Raw genomic sequence first — 22,903 nt, forward strand, 5'->3', positions numbered from 1 at the left:
CAGTTGGTTAAACATCCGACTTCAGCTCAGGTCATGATCTCATGGTTCAGGAGTTAAAACACCACGTCGGGCTCTGTGCTGCCAGCTCAGAGCCTGGACCCTGCTTTGGATTCTGTGTCTCCCTCTCTCTCTGCCCTCCCCCACTCTGCCCTGCCTCTCTCTCTCTCTCTCTCTCTCTCTTTCTCTCTCTCTCTCTCTCTCAAAAATAAACAGACATTTAAAATTTTTTTTCAAAAAGGAAGAAGCAATGAAGGGGACAAAAAGCCAACAAATGTTAAACACAAAATAGGAGAATAGAAGTAACTTCATATTTATTAGTTATTCCAATAGATGTAAATGAATTAGATTCTCGTATAAAAAGTTCGAGACTAAAAACACTGAAAACAAAACACATTCACATACACATTTGGAAAGTGTGAACCTGAAGGGATGAAAAAAAAAAGGTCTTGCAAGCTAACTAAAAGAAATCAAGCAAAATAACATAAGGCAAAACCCATTCATTGAGGAAAGAAGGACCATTTAATAATCAAAACAATCTGCTAAGGAAAGAAAACAATGATAAGCTGAGATGCACCTAAAAACGTAATCTCAAAATATATGCATACCCTGGAGAAACTCTTGCCCACGTGCACAGCAAGACAGATATAAGACTAGGCACTGAAGTGTCTTTGTATGAAAACAACTACATACCCACCAGCAGAAGAATAGAATTAAAAATAAAAAGAATATGGGGTAGCAGTTAAGATAAATGAATTAGAGCTACATGGATCATCATAGACTGATCTCATAAAAGAAGGCAACAAAGTAAAATGCAAAATCATATGTACTGTGTGTGGTTAACTTTTTAAAAAAGATTTTAATGTCTATTTATTAGTGAGAGAGACAGAGAAAGAAAGAGAGAGAGAGAATGAGCGGAGGAGGGGCAGAGAAAGAGGGAGACACAGATTCTGAAGCAGGCTCCAGGCTCTGAGCTGGCAGCACAGAGCCCGACGTGGGGCTCGAACCCACGAATCACAAGATCATGACCTGAGCCAACTGAGCCACCCAGGCGCTCCTGTGGTTAAGTTTAAATACACATACAGTGGAATTCTACATTCCAGCCTCAGGATGATGGTTTCCTCTGGGAGGCAAGGAAGAAGGAAGGTGGGAGGGGCGGGACTTTGGGAATGGAAACCAAGGGGCCACCAGCTGTTTTTGGCGTGGGTTTCCTGTCCTTAAAAATATCTGAATGTAATACAGCAAAATTTTAATTTATGTGAACCGTGAGTGCTTGGTGCATGAGCCTGAATTCTATTATTCATTCTACTTTTTTCCACGTGTTTGGCAAGTGTCTTAATAAAACATTAAAGATTACCAAATGTGATCATTTATTTAGAGGTCCCAGCGTGGTGACTCACACAAAATTAGCATTTTATTCATCTCAAATCACCTTCCCTTTGCACAGAAAATGTTTCATTTCAGCAATATCTATAAAAATCTTTCCTTCCTGGTTTACCTACTTTGTTAGCTCCAGTGGACCCTGCTGAATAGAACGCCGCCTTCTCCCGGCGATTTCCCACTCTCGTTCTAGAATCAAATACTGGGCTGGGCACTCTGGCACTAATGCTAATGAAAGAGTAACCCCGATGGCTCTGCACTCAATGGCCCCAGTTTGCTGGGCTGAGAAACTAGAAAATGCAGAGAAGGACGATGATGAAGCTTTCTTGTTGCCTCCTTCAGCTCCCCACCCAGATGCTCAATGCTATGGTGATCCTGCGCTAGGATTCACTCATTTAATCAATTTTTTAAAAATACCCAACGAGCTCCTATTTGTCTAAGGCCTGGATGCCCTAGGGGGCCATTTGGAGACCGGCCCGCATTCCTTCGTGAACAGAAAGGGAAACTCTGGTGATTGAGGGCGAGAGCATCGCTAATTAAAAGGCAATGAATGCGTTATTAAGCAAATCCATTAAAACCCACTCCTGTGATACTTTCAAAGACATCATAGAAGCCACAGGCTTCCCCCTCCAATGCTGAGGTTTCACGCAGCAGCGGTACAGACAGGAAGATGCTTTCCAGCTGGGAAATCAGGGAGCTGGTGCAGGGCCCTGCCTGCTTTGTTTACAGCTGTGGTTTTCCGACTTGGTGCTCAAGGGACATTTGGTAAGGTGTATAGACATTTCCGGTTGTCACAAGGGAGGGGGGATGGGAGGCTGCCGTCGTTCAGCCGGTGGAGGCCAAGGGATGCTGTTCCACATCCTACGACGCGCGAGACAGCCTCACCTGCGACAAAGGCTCATGTGGCTTGAAACGTCCACAGCGCCACAGCCGAGAACCTTGATGTCCAACCGTGGCAACATGCGCACAAGGCTCTGCCTTCCAGTAGCGGTTAATCAGCTCACCCAAAGCCAGGCAGACAGAAGTGGCCCAGCTAGGGTTTAAAGCTACATTTGCCCGACTTGGAGCCTGCGACCTCTGGCAAAAGTCTCGTCTTCACGAGGCCGGCTATGAACACAGTGACCGTTCTCATTCACCCCACTGAAGCAAGGCCTGCCTCCCCCGTCTCCCCAACAGCCTGCTGAAGGCAAGGCCACCTCGTCTGTCACTTCTGGCCAGGCCCACTCCATGTATTCTCATGGTTCTCCCAAGAACTCTGCTGCGTGTGGACCCCAGAAGCTGTCCTTTGAAAAGTCGGTGAGTGTGGACAGGGCCTGAACTGATGGGCAAGAGGGCGCTTGGGAGGATTGGGGGAGGCTGGCTGAAATGACTAGGGGCTCTGGCTTTTCCTGAAGACTACTGAGCTGTCCTTGCCCCTGAATCCACCTCTCTAAAAGGGCCTGGAGGGCAGGGAATGTGTTCCCTCAAACACGTTTTGTTTGCGGGTGTTTCCCCCTTACCTGATCGCAGAGGTTTCCAATCAAGCCTTCCAAATCCTGCTTCTCATGAAGGGCTATCTGCTTCTCCTCGTATTCTTGTTCCAGCTGCATTTCCAGCTGGCGGAGCTGTGGACACAAAGGGCGGATACACACATGGGATAAATGAGCTCCATCCAGACCAAGCTCACGAGGCAGGGACCCCCACCCGGAGGAGGGGAGGAATGTGAAGTGCATGGCCGCCGTCCGGCTCCACAAAGGCTGCCCTGGCCATCAGGAGGGCACGTCCCTGTCAGAGAACCCAGGAGCCTAGAAGCTTGGGAGCCTGACAGTTACGGGGCGAGCTGGCCGCTTATGGGAAACCCCCTGCCACTTGATGTGAAGCCCCTACCCCCAGTTCCCTGCCCACTCCTTAACAGGTGCTTCCTCCTATGCCATGCCCTTGCTCGAATGTTTGCAGATCTCGGCATTCGGACTTTTAAGGCCTCTGTACAACATTATGTCTGATGTGTTGAAATGTATCCACCTTCTTTATCAAATAGGCTGGGAATCCGTTCTTGTAAAAAGAAGTCTGGACTACAAGTTCGTGTCTCTCCAAACTTCCTATGTTGAAATCCTAACGCCCTGGTGCAGTACTCGTTGAAGACGTGGCCTTTGGGAGATAATTAGGTTTAGACCAAGGTCATGAAGGCGGAGCCCCCATGCTGGGATTAGTGCCCTTTATAAGCAAAGACAGCAGAGGGGTGCCTGGCTGGCTCAGTCGGTTAAGCGTCTGACTTCAGCTCAGGTCATGATCTCACAGCTCGCAAGTTCGAGCCCCGCGTCGGCTCTCTGCTGTCAGCTCAGAGCCCACTTTGGATCCTCTGTCCCCCTCTCACTGTCCCTCCCCCACTAGTGCAGGCGTGCTCTCTCTCAAAACTAAATAAATAAACATTAAAAAAAATAAGAAGAGACAGCAGAGAGCCTGCTTCCTCTTCCTCCACCACGTGAGGACACAGCAAGACCGTTGTCCCATTGTCCGAAAACCCGGAAGAGGGTCCTCCCCCGACGCCCGATCTGCTGGCACCTTGATCTTGGACTTCCCAACCTCCAGAACCGTGACAAGTAAATCTTGTTGTCAGCCCGCGGTCTACGGTATTCTGTTACAGTAGTCCAAATGGACTAAGACATCTGGCTGCAAGCAGCTCATTCAATTTACAGTTGGCCCTGACTTCTCTAACCCCCCCGCAAAGGCAGGTGCTCCCCGCCGAAGTGAATACCCCACGGCAACCGCTTTGCACACCTTCCCTACCAGCCTCTCTCCTACATGTCTCACCCTTCCCTTCGTCCTTCCTTTCCGTGCTATCAGTGACCCTACCTCACAGCTGGGTAAACTGAGTCAGAGAGAAGTTGTGAGGCACATGCTCCCAAGTCAGTTGCTGCTGAGAGCAGTTAGTGTTCTGTCTTCTGGCCCCAGCTTTTCTGCCCCCCCAGACAGCCATCAGCTTTCCCACGTGGGTCGCTAAAACGATTGATTTCCTGCCACGGTGAGAGACACAGAGCAGGCCCTAGACGTGAAGTCCATGTGAGTGCCTGTCATAAGGATAAAAACACCTTTCTCTGACCTCACCCTCTCCCTTCATAAATCTATCCATGGAAACGCCTCAGGAGGGTCTGGGTCACATCTCCGTCTCACTGGGGCCCTGGGTCAGGGCACCCGTGATGCTTTGCGACACTTTTAGAATGCGCCAGAAATTGTGCAACCTTCACCTGAGGCCGCGTGGGAAGGGACTGAGGGTTTCCATCTCCTGACCCACGGAGGGGAAAAAGCACTGATTGATGGTCACTTATGTAGAAAGCAAGTTCATTTCAGAACTTTCTTTTAACAGTGAGAGAAACAAGGCACTCTGTTTGTGTCTGCTGGTAGAGGGAAGACAGGCAAAGCTAAAACTCATTTTGAGAAATTCATATTTGAAAAATACACAAAAGAGGGGCGCCAGGGTGGCTCAGTCTGTTGGGCCTCCAACTTTGGCTCAGGTCATGATCTCGCAACCCGTGGGTTCGAGCTCCTGCATCAGGCTATGTGGTCACAGCTCAGAGCCTGGAGCCTGTTTCTGATTTCGTGTTTCTCTCTGCCCCTCCCCTACCTGTGCTCTGTATCTCTCTCTCTCTCTCTCAAGAATAAATAAGCATTAAATTTTTTTAAATTTTAATAAAAAATAAAGAAAAAAGAAAAATACACAAAATAATAAGAACTATATATCAAGCAAGGCCAAGTTTCCTGTGGTGTGCTCTGTAGGATGCTTCCCCTTGGCGTTCACAAGTGTGATGGGTATGTAGGTGGAGGACGGAGGAAAGTCCATGCCAGAATCACTGAGTGTATCATTTCTTCAGTGCAAGACTTATCAGAGCCTTTGGCAAGTTCGTGTGCAGGAAGCTCTAATGGAGGCAGCAGCATTGCCCAAGGCTACCTTCTATCAATGCTTCCTAAAATGGCCTTCCAAGGTCCAAATGTTTGCAAAAGAAAAAAAAAATTCAAATCTAGTATTTTGGTTAAGAGACTGGGCTTTGGCATGAGACAGGTCCTAGCTTGGCTACTTCCCGGCTGGGTAACTTTGGGCAATGCAACTTCACCTTCGTGAACTCTGGTTTCCTCATCTGCAAACCAGGACAATCGATGTTATAGAGCCCTTCAGAGGGGCAAAGAAGTGGGGCATAAAGAACCCAGCCTGGTGTGTGGCACCCACTGGGGGTTCAAAGACTCCCATCCGTTTCTCCCAGATATGTGGATCATGGAAAAGGAGGAAAAACTCGTCCCTCAATGCGAACCCCCAGCACTTTCCAGTTTACAGGGTACTTCTCATTCTTTTCTCTCTTCTTCACAAGAGCACAGGAAGGTAGAACATTTTCTATCGTTGCTCCGATTTTACAGATGAGAAAACTGAGTCTCAGGGAGGTTATGGGACATCGAGGTCCGGAGGAGTCCAAAATCACTGGACTCTTTCCAGCCCTGGGGAGTTCGGGAAGGAATGCACTTGGTTCCTCAAGATGCGAACCCCCAGAGGGACTGAGCTTTCATGAGACCCACAAAAAACGTATTTGGAGACAAAGACAGGCAGCAGATACAGTAACATCACCCACTGGGGGTGAAGAATGGGCTCAGTTCTCAAACACCCCCCTGGAGTAAGGTCAGGGCACCACGGCGGTCAGATCCGCCCGAGGATGTGCTCAGCTAGCCTCCCATCTCCTGCCAAAGCTCTGCCAATCACCGAGGCGCCCTTCAGCCCTGCCCAGGGCGATGCTCTTAGCTGTGAGCTCTGTGGGATGCCAAGTCCCCACCCCCCGCTTCTCTTGGATGGATTAATCACACAGTGACGCTTCCTAGCAAGGTTACAGGGTTTCTCCAATGCCCCACACTCGGTAGTTGATGACGTTGGGACTTGACCCAAGCCTCCATGACTCCGAGGAAAGCAGCGACATTGGCTTTCTTGTGCGTCTTATAAACTGGCCTTGAGTGACCAGCGCCGGATACAGAGCAAGGAGTCAAGGAATAGCGTGGATTTTAGTGGTAGTTGAAGCTTTTAAATCACTTTCCTAAGACGGCACAGTTGTTAAGGTGGAAAAGCAAAGATCCGGACAAAGAGTCTGCAAATTCCAACACCCAGACCCTCAAGCCCTACAGTCTGGAGGTCTCCGTAGACAGACCGCCCTGGGAGCTAATAGCAGGAGTCAGTTTTAGGAAATGCTCCTCAGCCCTTTCTTGGAGAGTCAAATGTACACAAAGCCGTGAAAGATCTGCAAGGGTCCCGCAGCGAGAAAACCCATTAACTGAGCCATGCCCCACAGCTTTCCAGCCACTCCACTGAAAGGACTCCTCTTACATTCACGTCAGCCAATGCATCTGTAAGGGTGTATATCTCAGCCCTGGTTATAATAACAGAAGATCTGAAAATCCTGAATGCCCAGCCACAGGAGGCTTGTTGAACAAATTACAGCACGTGCCTAACGTGGACTGCTTTGAAGCTCTTAACTATGTACATCAGACCGGTATTTACTGACATGGAAAGAGGAAAGAGGCCAAGGACAAAATGCCGAGTGAAAGGCTTCAAGAAAGCACGGCCCCATTCGGGTGAAACGGTATCTCAACAGATATGTGTGTGTGTCGCATGACAGAGAGATACGAACTGGCTTGTAAAATAGTGGTAATGATAGTTTCTGGATGGTAAGATTTGAAGGGTTTATTGCTTTCTTATCCACTGTTTGAAAGGTCTGCAGGAGCTCGGATGACGCGTTAGGAAATTGTCTGCAAAGGAGACAGCCAGAAAGGACTGGTCCCCTTCTTGAAACATGGAAGGCCTTCCCCAAGGCCTAAGCCACATGGAACTGTGGGCTTTGGGCAGAAATCTGGGGGTGATTATGCTTGACAGTTCCAGAGGCTTCTGGAAGCTCCAGAACCATGTTTAAGAGAGGTACTTCTGCTCTAGCAGCCTTGACAGCTAAGGTCTTAGGCGGATACAAAAAGTCGGTCCCCAGGCTCTGGAGTGCACCCCCCCCCCACTCTAAGGAAAATGGCACCCAAGACTAGACCTGCCAGGGCCCAAGGGGCACTTACCCGCTTCTGGCAGGACTGGCGGACATCTTCCAGCTCCTCCTCCTGGTCCTCACGGTCCTTCTGGTGCATCTGTTTCATCCGCTCGATCTCCAGCTCAAACCGCTGGCGGAGCTGGGGACAGCAAGGACAGCACATGAGGGTGACCCACACCAACCATGTCATCTGTGGTACTCCAGCTGCATTCTTCCTTTCTGGGATGCAGGGGTGAGAGTCCAGTAGCCCCCCACAGGTCCCCAGGGAGGTCAGAAATGGTAGATAAATAGCCCACATGCCGCCTCTATCCCCTCCTGTGGTCACTACAAACATCACTAATCTGTCAGGCTACTTTCTGCTGAGTTTAGATGGAAGAATGCTTCGGAATCCTTCTTGACAATTGTTTAAGTTTATTTACTTATTTTGAGAGAAGGAGAGAGAAAGCTCAAGCAGGGGAAGGGCAGAGAGAGACGGAGAGAGAGAATCCGGAGCAGATTCTGCACCGTTGGCCCAGAGCCTTGCGCGGGGCTCGATCCCACACACCGTGAGGTCATGATCTGAGCTGAAATCAAGCGTCAGATGCTTAACCGACTGAGCCACCCAAGAACCCGCTTCTCAACACTTTTAAGATGAGGCAGATGTCATAAAAAAATTTTAAACAGTGGGGGGCACCTGGGTGGCTCAGTCGGTTAGGTGTCTGACTTCGGCTCAAGTCATGATCTCAGGGTTCGGGAGTTCGAGCCCCCCACCCTGCTCTGTGCTGACAGCTCGGAGCCTGGAAGCTGCTTCGGATTCTGTGCCTCGCCCTCTTTCTGGCCCTCCCCCACTCATGCTCTCTCTCTCTCAAAAATAAAATAACATAAAAAAGTAAAAAAAAAAAAATGAAGCATATGTGTCCTCTCTGGAGCAAGCATCCGTGATGGTGTTTTGAATGAGTGGGTAGGTGGGCGGCTGGATGGTAAAACGAGTTTATTTATGAAGGTATGAAAGCCTCCAGAGAGAGATCACTTGCCCAGAATGTCACCTTGGACAATTCACTTTGCCTCTGATCACTCTTCTCTGCGGAAAACAATCACCTTAAAATGCATTATGAGAATTCAGTGAGATGGCCCGCGTAAAGCACCTAGTACGTCGCCCGGCACAAGAATCTGACTTTCTCTTTTGAAAACAGAGAGGACTGCCCCCCTCCCTCCTGGAAGACGTAACGAACAGCTGTGTCCCGCGAAGGAGGTGAGTCTTTTCAATAAGAGCCTCCAAAACTTGCTCGCAGCCGACAAAGAGCTGCAGCGCATGATGTCTAAGCTGTATGGTGCTGTCTAGAAGGTTCTAGAATTGGAAGCAGCCGTCACGGGTTCCTGTTGCGGTTCGAGATTTTCCTTTTTTGATCTTTGATCCATGAGGGATTGATCCAAGCCCCTGCTTCTCAAATTCTGTGGTGTGTTAGAATTGAACAATACAATTCGTAAAAAAAAAAATTTGCATTTTTAGAGCTTCCCCCTTGACCTACCACAGAATCTCCAGGGTCCAGGCTCCAAGAATCTATACTTTCCAGCTTTCTCTACTGTGGTGGTGAGGCAAAAGGATAGTGTACCACAGAGCCCTTATTACAGCTCCTGGCATAAAGTAAGCTCACATTAAATGTCAACCTCCTTCCTCGCCTCCTTTTAAAATGACAGGTTATGGGGAGATAATCCAAAACGAGGAGCTTAAGCAAGTAAATATAATATTTCCTTTTCTTTTTTTTTCCCCTAGCCTCTTGGACACTCCTGACATCTGCGATACCATTTATGTCAAGCCTATATGAGTGAACATAAAATTCCCGGGGAAAGTGCTATATTGTAATCCATAAATATCTCCCGGATGTCTACAAGGGCACAACGCCGCGTGGGGTTCTGGGCAAAGCTAAAGACGGATGGAAGTGTTGAGTCAGCCTTGCCTCCTGTGTAGGTTGAGGGTGGCGAATTAGGAAAGTTGCATTAACTTTTGGGTCCCTGCGGTCACAGGAGCACATTTCCGCTGCTGAGCGCCGAGGGGTGCCGGTGACATCTTAAAGAACCGACACAATTTTCCAAAGTGCCCACTTTATTCCTGACGCTGGGTGGCTATGGGAGCTGCGCGATCTTCCATATCCCTTAAAAATCTACACAGACATCCCACCTCCTTCATGTACCTCCATGGATTCCTCGCTGGAGCTGGGGAAAGCCAGAGGGTTGAAAAGCCTCCCGTTTCGGGGTACAGATGAGGAGACTGAAGTCTAGAGAAAACAGGGAGCTTGCCTAAGGTCATGTCGACTGAGCTGCCTTGAGGACCCCATGTGGATGCGACCATACTTCAGCCACAGACCTTTCCTGCCTCTAGGCTTTTGTACTGGCTGTTCCTCCTGCCCGGAACTCTCTCCGTGCCAACTTGCACTCACCCTTCCATAAATGTCACTTCCTCCAGGAAGTCTTCCCTGATTGTTCCTCCCCCACCCCACCCCAGCTCCCAAGACCAGATCGGCAAGTTAAACTTCCTCTTAACACTCAGCATGACTCCAAACTTCCAGAAGGCAGAGACCACATCTGTCTTGTTTACAGCTACATCGCATGATGCAAAGTAGGCGCTTAATAAATTCCTGCCGGCTGAGTGAGTGAAGGGACTCTGCTTCCTGAACTGCTTCGGACTCTGTCCCTCCATGCCCACCACAAGCCTGGGCTCCACACCAAGGGAGTGAGGGTAAGTGAGAAGCAAGGGTAGGCGCCCCGGTGCTCCCTCTCCTCCTTGCCCCCCGAACCACCACTCCTGTTCCTCACTTACCCAGAGCTGCTCAGGGTTCATCTGCTTTACATATTCATGCTATACCTGGGGCGCCTGGGCAGCTCAGCGGCTAAGTGTCCAACTCTTGATTGCAGCTCGGGTCATGATCTCATAGTTCGTGAGTTCAAGCCCCGCATCGGGTTCTGTGCTGACAGCATGGAGCCTGCTTGGGATTCTCTCTCTCTCTCCCTCTTTCTCTGCCCCTCCCTCGCTCTCTCCCCCCTACCCACCGCATCAAAAATAAGTAAATAAACGTTTCAAAAAAAGTATATATTCATGCTACCTAGTCACACTTTCTTGAAAAGGGGGTCCCCGACTTATAACCACTTTGAAATCACGGCAGCCTGAGAAATGCCCCAGGAGACATTGCTTCCCAGAGAAGCATCAGGAAACAGCTTTGCTTCCCCCTTGAAAAGCTGGTTTGTTTCTGCCTTGGGATAATAAAGAGCAGGCAGCTCACATTTCCTTTTTCTCTCTGGCCACCAGGAATTTTAGAGCAGGAACCATGAAGGCTGTAAGATCGTATGCTTTGTGGTTCTGTTTATGCATTCGCTGTCCCCCAAACTCCTTAGTGTCTGCTTTAGTGTGTGTTTCTCTGGCTTGGATTGCTTTATTTATAATGTTTCTGTTTTAGGGGTGCCCGGGTGGCTCAGTCGGTTGAGCATCCGACTTTGGCTCAGGCCATGATCTTGGGGTTCATGGGTTCCAGCCCCGCCCCGGGCTCTGCGCTGACAGCTCAGAGCCTGGAGCCTGATTCGGATTCTGTGTCTCCCCCTCTCTCTCTCCCTTCCCCCTGCTCATGCTCTGTCTCTCTCTCTCAAAAATAAATAAACATGAAAAATGTATATAATGTTTCTGTTTTATTATGCAGACATTCTATATGCTGCTTGAATCAATTCCTTTGTGGAATGGGGTGGGCATATCAACAGACAAGCCAACAAATAAAATCCTCATCTGATACCTCACAAAGGGTGCTGGAACTCGATAGAGTATTTGATATTTCTGCCTACTTCCCCTTAGTTATTTTGTGGTTCCCAAAGAGCTAGTGCTCCAATCTTCCTCGAGGCTGTGCACGTAACAGGTGTTCTGGGTGCGACGGAGTCATACGGCACAGGCCCCAGTTCCCTGGCACCCTCTCTCTCTGTCTCTGAGCCTCAGCTTCCACATCTGTGAAGTGGGGATATACTGACATCTGACCATCTGAGGTTCTGGGGGAGATTCCTGAGATATGAGCCAAGGGCTGAGTCTGGTATACAGACGGCACTCAGTAAGCCTCAGATACCAGGCCAACAGCTATTTCTTGAGCACCAGCTAAGTACCTTGGCTCATTTTAGGCTCTGGGGAAGCCTGATCAGTAACATCAACAAAGCACCCTGCCTTCCTGAAACATTCTAATGGGGGAGAGCAGCATGGAGGAATTTTTTTTTAAATACTATCGAAGAAGATGATAGATACTGTAAAGGAGAAGACAGCAGCTGAGGGCATGGGAAGTGGACATGGGGTGGGGGTGGGGCTGCTTTCAAGAAGGTGATCAGGGCAAGCTTCTCTGAGGTGACCTTGACACTTTGCAGGATGGGAGGAGTGGGCTACATCATGGAGGACCCGAATGCCGAACCTGGAGGTTGAGAGAGTCTCGGGGGTAATCGGGAGCCATAGAAGAATGAGGAGCAGCTGAGTGAGGTGAGGCGTTGGTGTTGCCTTCCAACAACCCCCTACCGCACAGGAGCCAGCATGGGACAGGGCATCGGCCTGGGACAGGGCTTTCCTACCTGCTCCAGCTGCTTGATGGTGTTTTCTTGCTGACTCTGGATTTTCTCATGCTCCAGGGCGCTGGATTCCAGATTCCAGAGCCTCTCCTTCAAGCCAGCGACACAGTTTTCTCCCAGAGAGGACAACCCCAAGAGCTCCCGCTTATGGGCCTGCAATGTCTCCACCTCCTGCTTCAGCTGCGAGGTTTCCTGCTCTTTTTGCTGGAGACCAAAGGGGCAGAGATCTAGAGTCATGTGACCACATGCCCCATCCACCAGGGAACGCCTGACATCCCTACCTTGGCCTGGCAGCCCCAGCAGGCCGCCCCCCCTCCCCCGTGGGACACCAAGGGCTGCTCCCTGGGACAGCTCACACAGCACGGGTGGAGGCCTTTTGGGGGAGCAGTTACCACCCCCCCAGAGTTGGGCCTCAAAGCACATAAAGGGAGCGTTTGTCCATTTGTAAGCTGGGTATCTGCCAAGGCTGGGATGCAGACATTGGGGCAGAGAGGCAAGGTGTCCAGAAATGACTTGTTCAGGTTAGAAAGTCAGCTCCGAGGCCAAAGAACTTTGGGCTAGATCAAGAGGGAGCTGAATTCCAGGCTGAGAGCTCTTTTAGGGGTAGCAAGGAGCCACAGAAGGGTGAGGAACAAATGAGTAAGGTGCCTGTGTTGTACTTTAATAAAACCCCTGTGTGCTGGAAGCCTGCATCGTGCCCCTGGGTGGGGCGACAACGACCTCCTTCCTTGCCCAGCCTCTCCCACCTGCCAGGTGGGCACCTTGAGAGTGCTAGGGAGATCTCATTATCAATATCCCAACTACTTTTTGTTGTGTTAGAGCACCCTGGGATCCATGACCCCAGCTGGCGGGCAGACCGGCATACCCCCCCCCCAGAGTTCTTTCCCCGTCACTATTTACTGCAGGTGCATGGCAGGGAATGGCGGGGGCAGGGGAGGTTCTCGGAAGCCAGCAACTAAGAGCCAAGATGGCTCCATGTGCCCCCCCCAACTCCACCCCATCCCTTACCTTCAACCGCTGCTGAAGCTGGCCCAGTTCCCATCGGACACTGGTGTTCTCCTGGGTCACTTTCTCTCGAAGACCCTTCTCAAACACAGACTCACCCAGGGCTTGGGCCAGCTGCATGTCAAACCTGTTCAAGCAGAGCAGATGTCATGGCACTGGGGCGGAGGACGAGGAGGGCTGGAGAGAGGCGGTTAGCTTGCTGAGAACCGTGAGGCCGAGAGAGGGGGCCCCAGACAACGGGAGGTTTTGCTCCGTGCTTTTGCGTAAGGTTGCGGACGTGCAGTTGAAATTTGAAACGCCAGAGAGCAACTTTTAGGGTTTACGTGGAGTTTCGGCAAAAGTAATGGAGACTTACATAAAACACAACATGCATAAGTAAAAATAATAGAATAAAAGTATATACAGATACGGGAAAAGAATTAAAAAAAAACTTACAGAGCGATAGAAAAATTGCACCTATCTGGTTTGCCCATATATGCCAGGAAATAGTTAAATCTACAAGACCTAGGTTGCGGGGCGGGGGGGGGGGGGGGTCTCGCACTCATTGACCCGTGAAGGAGTGAATGCATATATCTGCACAAACAAGAGATATTTTACATTTCACCCCCTCTATATCATCTGGTTTGGGCACGCATACGTTGCATTAGAGCACTGTAATTACTGATAAAAGGTTGGACATTAATACATTCGGTGTGGTCCTCGTTTGTCATCTCAGAAAAAAAATACACAAAGACTAGCTTGTCCTCTTGGGGGCTGGCCAGGGAATTAGGAAATGCCTCATTTGGGGGCTCCCTGCCCCTCCAGGATGGTGACCACTGGGTGAGAAGAACTTCCTGGATTCGATATCATTCCATGCAGTTACCTTGGTCCTATATCCCTATCACAGATGAGGAGATCAGTACAGGAGGCTTTGGCAAGCCTCAATAAGATGTGATCTTGGTCACTTGCCCTTGGCCCACACAGAAAGTGCCACTGCTCCAGGGACCTTGGTATGGCCAGAAGGGTTAAACTGGGCATGGGGTTGGGGTCTTAGTGAGAAGAAAGTCCCCTTGTTACAAGATTATCCAATGTATCTTAAAGCTAGATGGTCATTCAAAGCCTCAGACTCTTGAGAAAGCCAATCATGGGTCACAGGAGGGGGTCCTCCTGTTGGAAGAGCCCAGGAGTTTTCTGATTGGCTGTTGGTGACATCATTCAAGAGGCGCCCCCTGCCGCCCCTGTGAATGGAAACATTGTGATGGTGATAATGACCCAGCAGTCCCAAGGTGCCGGGCTCTGGGCTGGGGTCCATGTGGTCTTTATAACAATTCAGCAAGAAACATGTAATGATATCCATTTTATAGAAGAGGAAACTGAAGTTCAGAGAGGCAGAGTGATTCGCCCCTAAATTCCAAAGTGGCCGAGGTGGGCTTGAGCCCAGCTTCTCTACTGTCTCAGCTAGTCCCCCATCTAACTGGGGCAGGTGGGATAAGGCAGTGGGGGCCAGACAGTGACCGATGTTTCAGAGGAGACCTTGACTTAACAGGCCACCCGATGCCAAAGAATGGCTCCTATGGACTCCAGCTTCTGGAACACACCGAACGACCGCCTGCCTGAGGCCAGAGGGATTCACACACATGCCTCACCCCACTAGAAGCAGGCCTGGGGTCTAACTTCCAGTATGTGTGGGAGTTGGTGAGCCCAGTGCAGGCCCCACCCCAAGGCGACAGGCTCGGAGCTCCATCGGCCCTCGGAACCGAGCTCTGTGACCCATGGGGTAACCGTGGCAACGATTAGCCAAGCCCAGATGGAGCCACTTTGGGCCACTCTGAACTTGGAAACCACGTTGGGGACAGGGAACTCCCCTGCATGGAGACATCAGTCCATCCAGGGCTCAGCAAACTAAGGAGGCAGCTACCTCTATGATTCGATTAAAGTTGGAGAGATTATGAAGAAGTATTGCTGACTTCTAGATCTTTCCCTCCCTATGGTTATTTTGCCCGGATTCCCACTTAGGCCTTTAGCCTCCCTGCTATATTGCTGGACCCCCTAGAAGGAAAATGGCTGCCATTTGCAACGAGCGTCAAAACATGAATTAACTTCTGCCAGGGGATGGTAGAGGGGTAGGGAAGCATCACAGGACAGGTAAGTCTTGGAAGGAAGAAATGGGATCTTTCCCAGGAGGGCACCATGGGGAGGTCCTTGAGAGCCTGGAATGAAAGATTCTGACCAAGGGGGTCGGGAACGACCAGAGAGATGGAATTTTCTGACTGCATGACCTCCACAGAGAGCCCCCGGACCCCTCAGAGAGCGGAAACCCTACCTAGAGCCTCTCAGAACAGGAACAGAAGCCACAGATGAAAGCCAACGTTGTCACAGCTGGCAGAAACTCAGGGGATGTTAGAGTCCCCACCTCTCAGTTTGCAGATAGGGTCTGTCGGAGCTATTATTCAGCAAACAGGTGGCCTGCTTAAGTCAAGGACTCCTCTGAAACCTCAGTCTCTCTGGCCCAGAGAGGTGGTATCTTTTGACAAGGTCACACAGGAACTGCCCAAGGAAAGACAAAGCCATTTTCCCCACTGCAAGGACAAGGTTCAGCCAGAATACCCCGGCAGGTGGAAAAGGAAACAGAGTCAGATTATCAATAAAAGATTAAAGAACCTCTCTCATTTGAGGGGGGCATGCTAACAACCCCCCAAAGACTTTTTGTTTTCACATGAAAAAGTCAGCTCTGAAAAGATCAAAGTGATAGGGCACCTGGGTGGCTCAGTCAGTTAAGCATCTGACTCTCAGTTTCGGCTCAGGTCATGATCTTGCAGTTTGTGGGTCTTAGCCCCGTGCATGGGTCAGCACTGAGTGCGGAGCCTGCTTGGGATTCTCTCTCCCTCTCTCTGTCCTCCCCTGCTCGTGCTCTCTCTCTCTCAAAATAAATGAACTTAAAAAAAAAGAAAAAAGAAAAGCTCAGAGTGAGAGAAAGAATATTTAAAAATTTTTTTTAATGTTTATTTATTTTTGAAGGAGAGAGAGAGAGAGACAGCGTGAGCGGGGGAGGGGCAGAGAGAGAGGGAGACACAGAATGAGAAGCAGGCTCCAGGCTCTGAGCTGTCAGCACAGAGCCCGACGCAGGGCTCGAACTCACAGACCGCGAGATCATGACCCAAGCCGAAGTCGGACGCTCAACCGGCTGAGCCACCCAGGCGCCCCATACAGGAAGAATATTTAATTATGCAGACCCAAGTTCAAAATCCGTGCCCCTCCCATGAAAATATAATTCAGCTTGCCACCTCTTGGAATAGAAGTGCCTTGAGCAAAACCACATCCTAGTCACATTTTCCAGTATTTTTAGTCCAGACTGTCTAAAAGAGACTGTGTCTCGTCTATCATTAGAGGTGGTCTGACTCCAGACGGGACCCCTCCCTGCACACCCTCACCCTCACCAGCAAAGCTGCAGAACTCAGGCACAGCCAGGGTGTCCAGGGATTAGATGAGCATAGGCACTGAGGTTTCGCATGTGCAAACTCATGGGTACCCGTCTAGGCTCTACCATTTGCTGAGCTATGACCACATCCCGACGGGAAAGCAAGCGTGGGAACCAGAGTGCAGGGTGCAGCTTCAAGGCTGGCATCTCGTTCATGCACAGGGCCCTGTCTACGCCAGAAGTGCTCATGTGATCGGAGAGCCTAAGGGCCGACTGAAAAGGGAAGTGAGTCGATTTGGGGCCTCCCCCATTCTCTGGCCCCATTTTCCGCAAGGGGGCTAGGAGCCGGGATTCAGTCTGTCGAGCCTACCAACCCCATCACTTAGTCCTCGCTACAATGGAGTATTCCCATCCCTCACCTAAGGATAAGGAACTGAAGCTGAGGGGGTTGGATGACTTCTCCAAGGTCATACAACTAGAGAGAGGCACAGCTCGGACTTGAACTGGGGTAGTCTGACATCAGCCCTTGCTCTCCCGCCCACCGTGCTCGGGTGTCCTCGCCCTCCACGGCCATCTCTTCACTTGACAAAGGGGGGTGCTGAGGCCCAGAGAGGCCAAGAAAGCTCCCCGAGGTCACACGGTCGATTGGTTGCAGAGCGAGACTGGGGAACAGAAAAGAATGGCTTTTTGCTGCATGCTTGGGAGAAGCCTACAGGAGTAAGTGTGAGGGGTGGGGAGGAAAATGGGAGCAGAACAAGGGGTGAGGGGTTCCACCTTGTGGTTGAGGAGCCCCGACAGGAGTGAGGGGGCTGAAGAGGAGAACCTGGAGACACCCAGGAGGCCCCAGCATCGACGCAGCCCACCCTGGAGCCCAGCGACGGCGTGAAACGCAACTCACTTCTTCTGCTTCTTCTCGAGCTCGTGACTCCGGCTTTGCTGGTCCTCCAGCTGGAGGCGGGTGTCCTCCAGGTCACAGGTCAGATGGTGGCACTTCCTCTTTAGCTGGTGAGCCATTTTCTTGGCCCCCTCATAAGCGCTCTGCAGCTCCCCGAGCTGTGGGAGTGAGTCACAGAATGAGCTACCCCTCTCCACCCGCACTGGACGGGCTTTCCTCTTCTTTTTTTTAATCACAACAGCGTTTTTATTTATTTATTTTTAATTTCATTTTTTATTTGTTAAAATTTACATCCAAATTAGTTAGCATCTAGTGCCACAATGATTTCAGGAGTAGATTCCTTAGTGCCCCTTGCCCGTTTAGCCCATCCCCCCTCCCACAACCCCTCCAGCAACCCTCAGTTTGTTCTCCATATGTATGAGCCTCTTCTGTTTTGTCCCCCTCCCTGTTTTTATATTATTTTTGTTTCCCTTCCCTTGTCTACTTCTTATTTCAAGCAGCTGCCATTTCTGAGGTGAGCACAGTGGGAAAGAGAACAGGTACTGGGGTCGGAGAGACCCTGTCTTGACCACTTTCTGCCTGTTTCCCAGGGAGGAAGCTACTTCTCTGACCCCGTCTGCTCAAGAGGTGAGATGGAGGGGGGGGGGTGATTCCATCAGTCTCTCAAGGTTGTTTTTAATTTTACTCAATAATCTTCCTGCCAAGGTGCCCCATAGAGTCTTTACAAGCCCTGCCTTCACAAGAAGACTGAGGACTGTATACCTAATAACCCTATCAGCCAGCATCATCCCAGAACCCATGTGGGGATTAGCCATGGAGCGGCCAAAATGGCGGCCGTAGAAGATCTGGCCAGGAAATCTGAGAGATGGGCTCTGAAGGTTAGAGCAGTAAATGGCCCTTCCGACGGGCTGAATTACACGGGGATACACATGACCGTGAACAAACAGAAAAGCAAAGCCTCTTGCATCTTTCTCGAGGAACCCCCCCCCAAATGTCCTCGTTTGAATCTGGGAGAGAGGACAACTCAGCACACTCGCTTTGAAGAAATGGCCTCATTAAAGAATTTCTTTAAATAAGCAAAACTCTGAGTTAATGAAGCCTGTAATTCTAAATTCAGTATTTGACGGCAAATGGGATGTTTTCTTATATTCTGCTGCTCAGGAAAGGTTGCAGCTTTATTACTTTTTAATGCAGCATGAATTGCCCGCCCCCCCCCCATTCCTTGGGGAACCTGACCCGCCTTTATAATTTGTTATTAAAGAACTGTGCTATTTTCCTGCAGTTGGGTTTAGCCACAGCTCAGGATGTTCTTGAGGAGTAGACATAATGCCCTTCTGGGAAGTGACCACTAAAACCATCAACACCATGGAGGATCCTGAGTTTCACTGCCATTATTTATCAAATCCCATGTGATCTCACCCTGGCCCACCTCCGCAGGTGATTACACTATGCTTTTCTCTCACACTGAGGAGATAGATATAGATTAGACATAGATAGATATAGATATAGATATAGATATAGATATAGATATAGATATAGATATAGATGTAAATATAGATATAGATAATGGCAAGACAGGCAAATATGGCCTCCATTTTCAAGACGCTTACCACTAAAGGTGGGGAGGGACCAAGAAGTAAGCAGATAATTACAATACACCATGATGAGTTTTATACTTGGGGACCCAATTCAGAGGCATCCAAACAATCTGTATCAGCAGAGACTTCCTGGCAGGAAGGACATGTAAGCTCAGATCTTAAAGATAGTTGAAAGTATCCAGGTAGGGGAGAGAGAGTATTCTAGGAAAAGGAAACAGCATGTGCAAAGGCCCAGAGGTGAGGAAGAACAAGGCAGTGCAATGGAACAGGACAGACAGCCCAGAAATAAACTCAGAGAAATCTAGAAAAGTGGTCTTTCACAAAGGGGCAAAGCTGATACAATGAGCCAAACAGTCTTTTCTACAAACGATACTGGGACAACTTGGTCATCCACACGCAAAAAAAAAGAGAATCTTAACACAGATCTCACACCCTTCACAAAAATTAACTCAAAATGGATCATAGACCTAAATGTAAAATGCAAAACCTTGAAGTTCCCAGAAGATAATGTAGAAGAAAACCTTTATGACCTTAGGTTTGGCAATGACTTAAAAAACATTTTTAATGTTTATTTTTGAGTGACAGACACAGAGCATGAGCAGTGGAAGGGCAGAGAGAGAGAGAGAGAGAGAGAGAGAGAGAATCTGAAGCAGTCTCCAGGCTCTGAGCTGTCAGCACAGAGCCTGACACAGGGCTTGAACTCACAGAGTTCGAGATCATGACCTGAGTCGAAGTTGGATGCTTAACCGACTGAGCCACCCAGGCGCCCCTGGCAGTGACTTTTTAGAAATGTACAAAAGCCATGACCCATGAAAGAAAGTTTATAAGGTGGACTTCATTAAAATTTTTAAAAAATTCCATGCTGCAAAAGACACAATCAAGAAAATGAAAAGACAAGCCACAGACTGGGAGAAAATATTTGCAAAAAAGCCTGTCAGATAGAGGATTGTTATCCAAATTATACAAAGAACCCTTACAATCCAACAAGAAAACAACTCAATTTTAAAAATGGGACAAAGATCTTAGCGGTAGAAAGAAATGAGCTATCGGGGTGCCTAGATGGCTCCGTTGGTTGAGCATCCAACTCGATTTAGGCTCAGCTCACGATCTCGTGGTCCTGGGATCGAGCCCTGCATGGGGCTCTGCACTGAGCATGGAACCTGCTTGGGATTCTCTCTCTCTCTCTCTCTCTCTCTCTCTCTCTGCCCTTCTCCCCTGCTCTCTCTCTCAAAAAATTTTTTTAAAAAAATGAGCCATCAAGCCACGGAAAGACGTGGAGGTAACTTAAATGCACATTACTAAGTGAAAGGAGCCAGTCTAAAAAGTTTACATGCTATAGGATTCCAACTATAGGACTTTCTGGAAAAGGCAAAAGTATGGAGGGATGAATTGGTAGAGGGGTGTACTGATAAAGCGGAGAGGATTTTTATGGTAGTGAAAATACTCTATAAAGCTACGATGGTGGATACATGCCATTATACATTTGTCTAAACCCACAGAACGTACAACGACAGGAGGGAACCCAACATAAACTATGGACTTTGGGTGATGATGATGTGTTAATGTAGGTTCATCCATTGTATGAAGTGGACCACTCTGGTGGGGGATGTTGACCATGCAGGAGGCTATAAAGGGGAATCACAGGAAAGTACCTTCTGCTCTATTTGGCTATGAGCTTTAAACACGTGAGTGTGGTTGGACCCGGTGTGCTAGGGCTGGTATACCCACTTAGGAGAGCGGATTCTCCTCCCAGTTCCACACCCAGTGATATCACAATGGTAGGTGGAAACTGTCCCCTGTATGCCATGGACATTGGAAATTGGCAAATGCTACCCATCGGGGTGTTTATTTTCAGAGGGCCAGTTGCTAGCACACCGCTAGTTGAAGGGTAGACTGGTCAGAATGTACAAATAGGGGTAGTTGGAGACAATGCAACACAGGCAAAGAGGTCAAACTATCCCTCCATTCACCTAGAGAACACGAGGGACAAATACATTATATTTGTAACATCCAGCTGCACATTCAAGAAAGAAAGGAAAATTTGGGGATATCCAAAATGCAAAGGACACAAAACGAAAGCAGTAATCTTAGATGCTGATACTCTGGCAGACAGGGTGGAGGAGAAGACGAGCAGCGGAAAGATCCAGAAATAACACTGAAGATAATGACTGTGTTTGAATGGCCAGACAGGGGCGAGAGACAAAGCCTCGGGGGCACAGAAGATGAAAAGTTGGAATGAATACCCCTGCATTCATTCAGGACCCTCAAAGACCTGGGCCTTGGGGCAAGGGGACAGGAAATGATCCACCCACTGGCCTGGAAGGTGGTCAGAAAACCTGGTGCACTCTGGCTCTGGGTGGGGGAGAAAGTATTCCCCTAAGAAATCCAAACCCCGGGTCTGTGCCTCGGGGGGGTTTAAAGCTCCAAGTGGCACCTGGCACAAGTTGCAACAGTCTGAAACAGAGAGAATGTCACATAGTCTCAGGGGCTGCTGTAGAAGACAAGGCAAAAGTGTCCCATCTCGACAGAGACACCCACAGCCCTGTAAACAGAACTGCCATGAAAAGCAGTAAAAAGTTTTTAAAAATTTCAAAGTAAGATCAACTGACAATACAAAATAATGAAACACACACACACACACACACACACACACACGCACAATTCACTGTAAGACAGGAAGCAAAAGGAACATTCCACAATGCGGACCACCTGGGGTTCCCGTGGCAGGAGTAGAGGGGCATGTTGAAGATGAGCTCACAATCAAAACTGACAAAACACTCAAGAAAACAATCTGCCCTGAGAGTCAGCGTAATTTGCAAAGACAGAACAGTCCAAAAGAGACTCTGAAAGATCTCTTGGCCTCAGTGTGGCAGGTGGTTGAGGGGAGAGGCTGGAGGCAAGGAGACCAAGCAGGAGGCTGTTGCTCTGGTCTAGATGAGAGATGGAGGTGGCAGATTGAGGCAAAGGGAATGGATAAGATTTGACTATTCTAAGGGCTTATTAAAATCATTTTATAGAAGAGAAGATCTGAGGCCCAAGATCTGAGGTTCTTTATTCCAGAGTATTCTTCCCCATGCAGAACACGCACACATAGACAAAGTATTTCCCACCTCCCACAGCGACTCGCATTTGTAACAACAGTGGAGGTGCCAAAACATGAAATGGGGGTGTTCTCTTTCTCCCTCCCCAGGTTTGGCCAATACCTTGAACGATGGAGGTAGGAACCTGCCCAATCTGACATTCTTGGGACCCAGACTAGCTACGACCTCTTACCTTCTGCTCCAGCTCTTTCCTGGATGTCAACTCAGAGTCCAGCCTCTCTTCAAATTGCTGTAGACGCTTCCGCAGGAAGTTGTTCTCCATCTGAGCACAGTCGAACCGCATCATCCATTCATCTGCTATTTGACAAAGTCAGGGAGGCCGGGATGGGAGGCTAGGTGAATCAGGGTGGTTCTCTCACACTCTCTTAGCTCTTTGATCATAATTTCACAGTATAGAGTTCCTGAGGCTTGATCTTGGACTTTAGGTTAAGAAATTCTGCTTTAAGTCCAAGTTTTTTTTTAAAAAAAACACTTCTTCCAGGAAGCCTGTCCTGACCACTTCTGGTTGTCTAAAGTCATACCGTTCAATTCCTCTACAAGCATACATATACTTTCCTTCTTCCAAGGAAATCCCATGACCTTCGAGGACCGGAGAGATGTTTTAGTCATGTATAGATCCTCAACACCCTCTAGGAGTGTCCCCTACCCACACAGAATATTTCCCCATATGTGATGATACAAGTTCACCAACTGGAATCACCTTACTGGCCAACCACCTTGGGTGGGATAGTACATACGCAGTGACTTTTGGTTAAATTATTTAATAAACATTGAATAATAATTAAGGAATCTACTGAATACATAGCAACAGAGGCATTGGTCCCAAGTTGTCTCTATGAGAGAACAATCCCTTGATTTAGTTAAAAAAAAATCACTTGCTGACGTGATGAAAACTGTTTGCATGAATAGAATGGGCTAGACCAGGTTAG

The 22,903-nt window shown here is 48.9% G+C and overlaps 1 protein-coding gene across 1 annotated transcript in view; it reads right to left on the reverse strand.

Moving 5' to 3' along the window:
- The window catches only part of MYO18B (myosin XVIIIB), a 242,094-nt gene that overhangs the window by 104,927 nt on the left and 114,264 nt on the right, over positions 1-22,903 (reverse strand). Inside the window, exons 27-32 of the mRNA XM_042961553.1 lie at positions 22,147-22,271; positions 17,279-17,433; positions 12,987-13,110; positions 11,982-12,182; positions 7,444-7,554; positions 2,877-2,981 (exon numbers count right to left, since the gene is read on the reverse strand). Coding sequence (XP_042817487.1) covers positions 2,877-2,981; positions 7,444-7,554; positions 11,982-12,182; positions 12,987-13,110; positions 17,279-17,433; positions 22,147-22,271 — 821 coding nt within the window. The remainder of the gene's footprint in view (positions 1-2,876; positions 2,982-7,443; positions 7,555-11,981; positions 12,183-12,986; positions 13,111-17,278; positions 17,434-22,146; positions 22,272-22,903) is intronic.

Source organism: Panthera tigris, chromosome D3 (assembly GCF_018350195.1).
Source record: "Panthera tigris isolate Pti1 chromosome D3, P.tigris_Pti1_mat1.1, whole genome shotgun sequence".
NCBI lineage: Eukaryota > Metazoa > Chordata > Mammalia > Carnivora > Felidae > Panthera > Panthera tigris.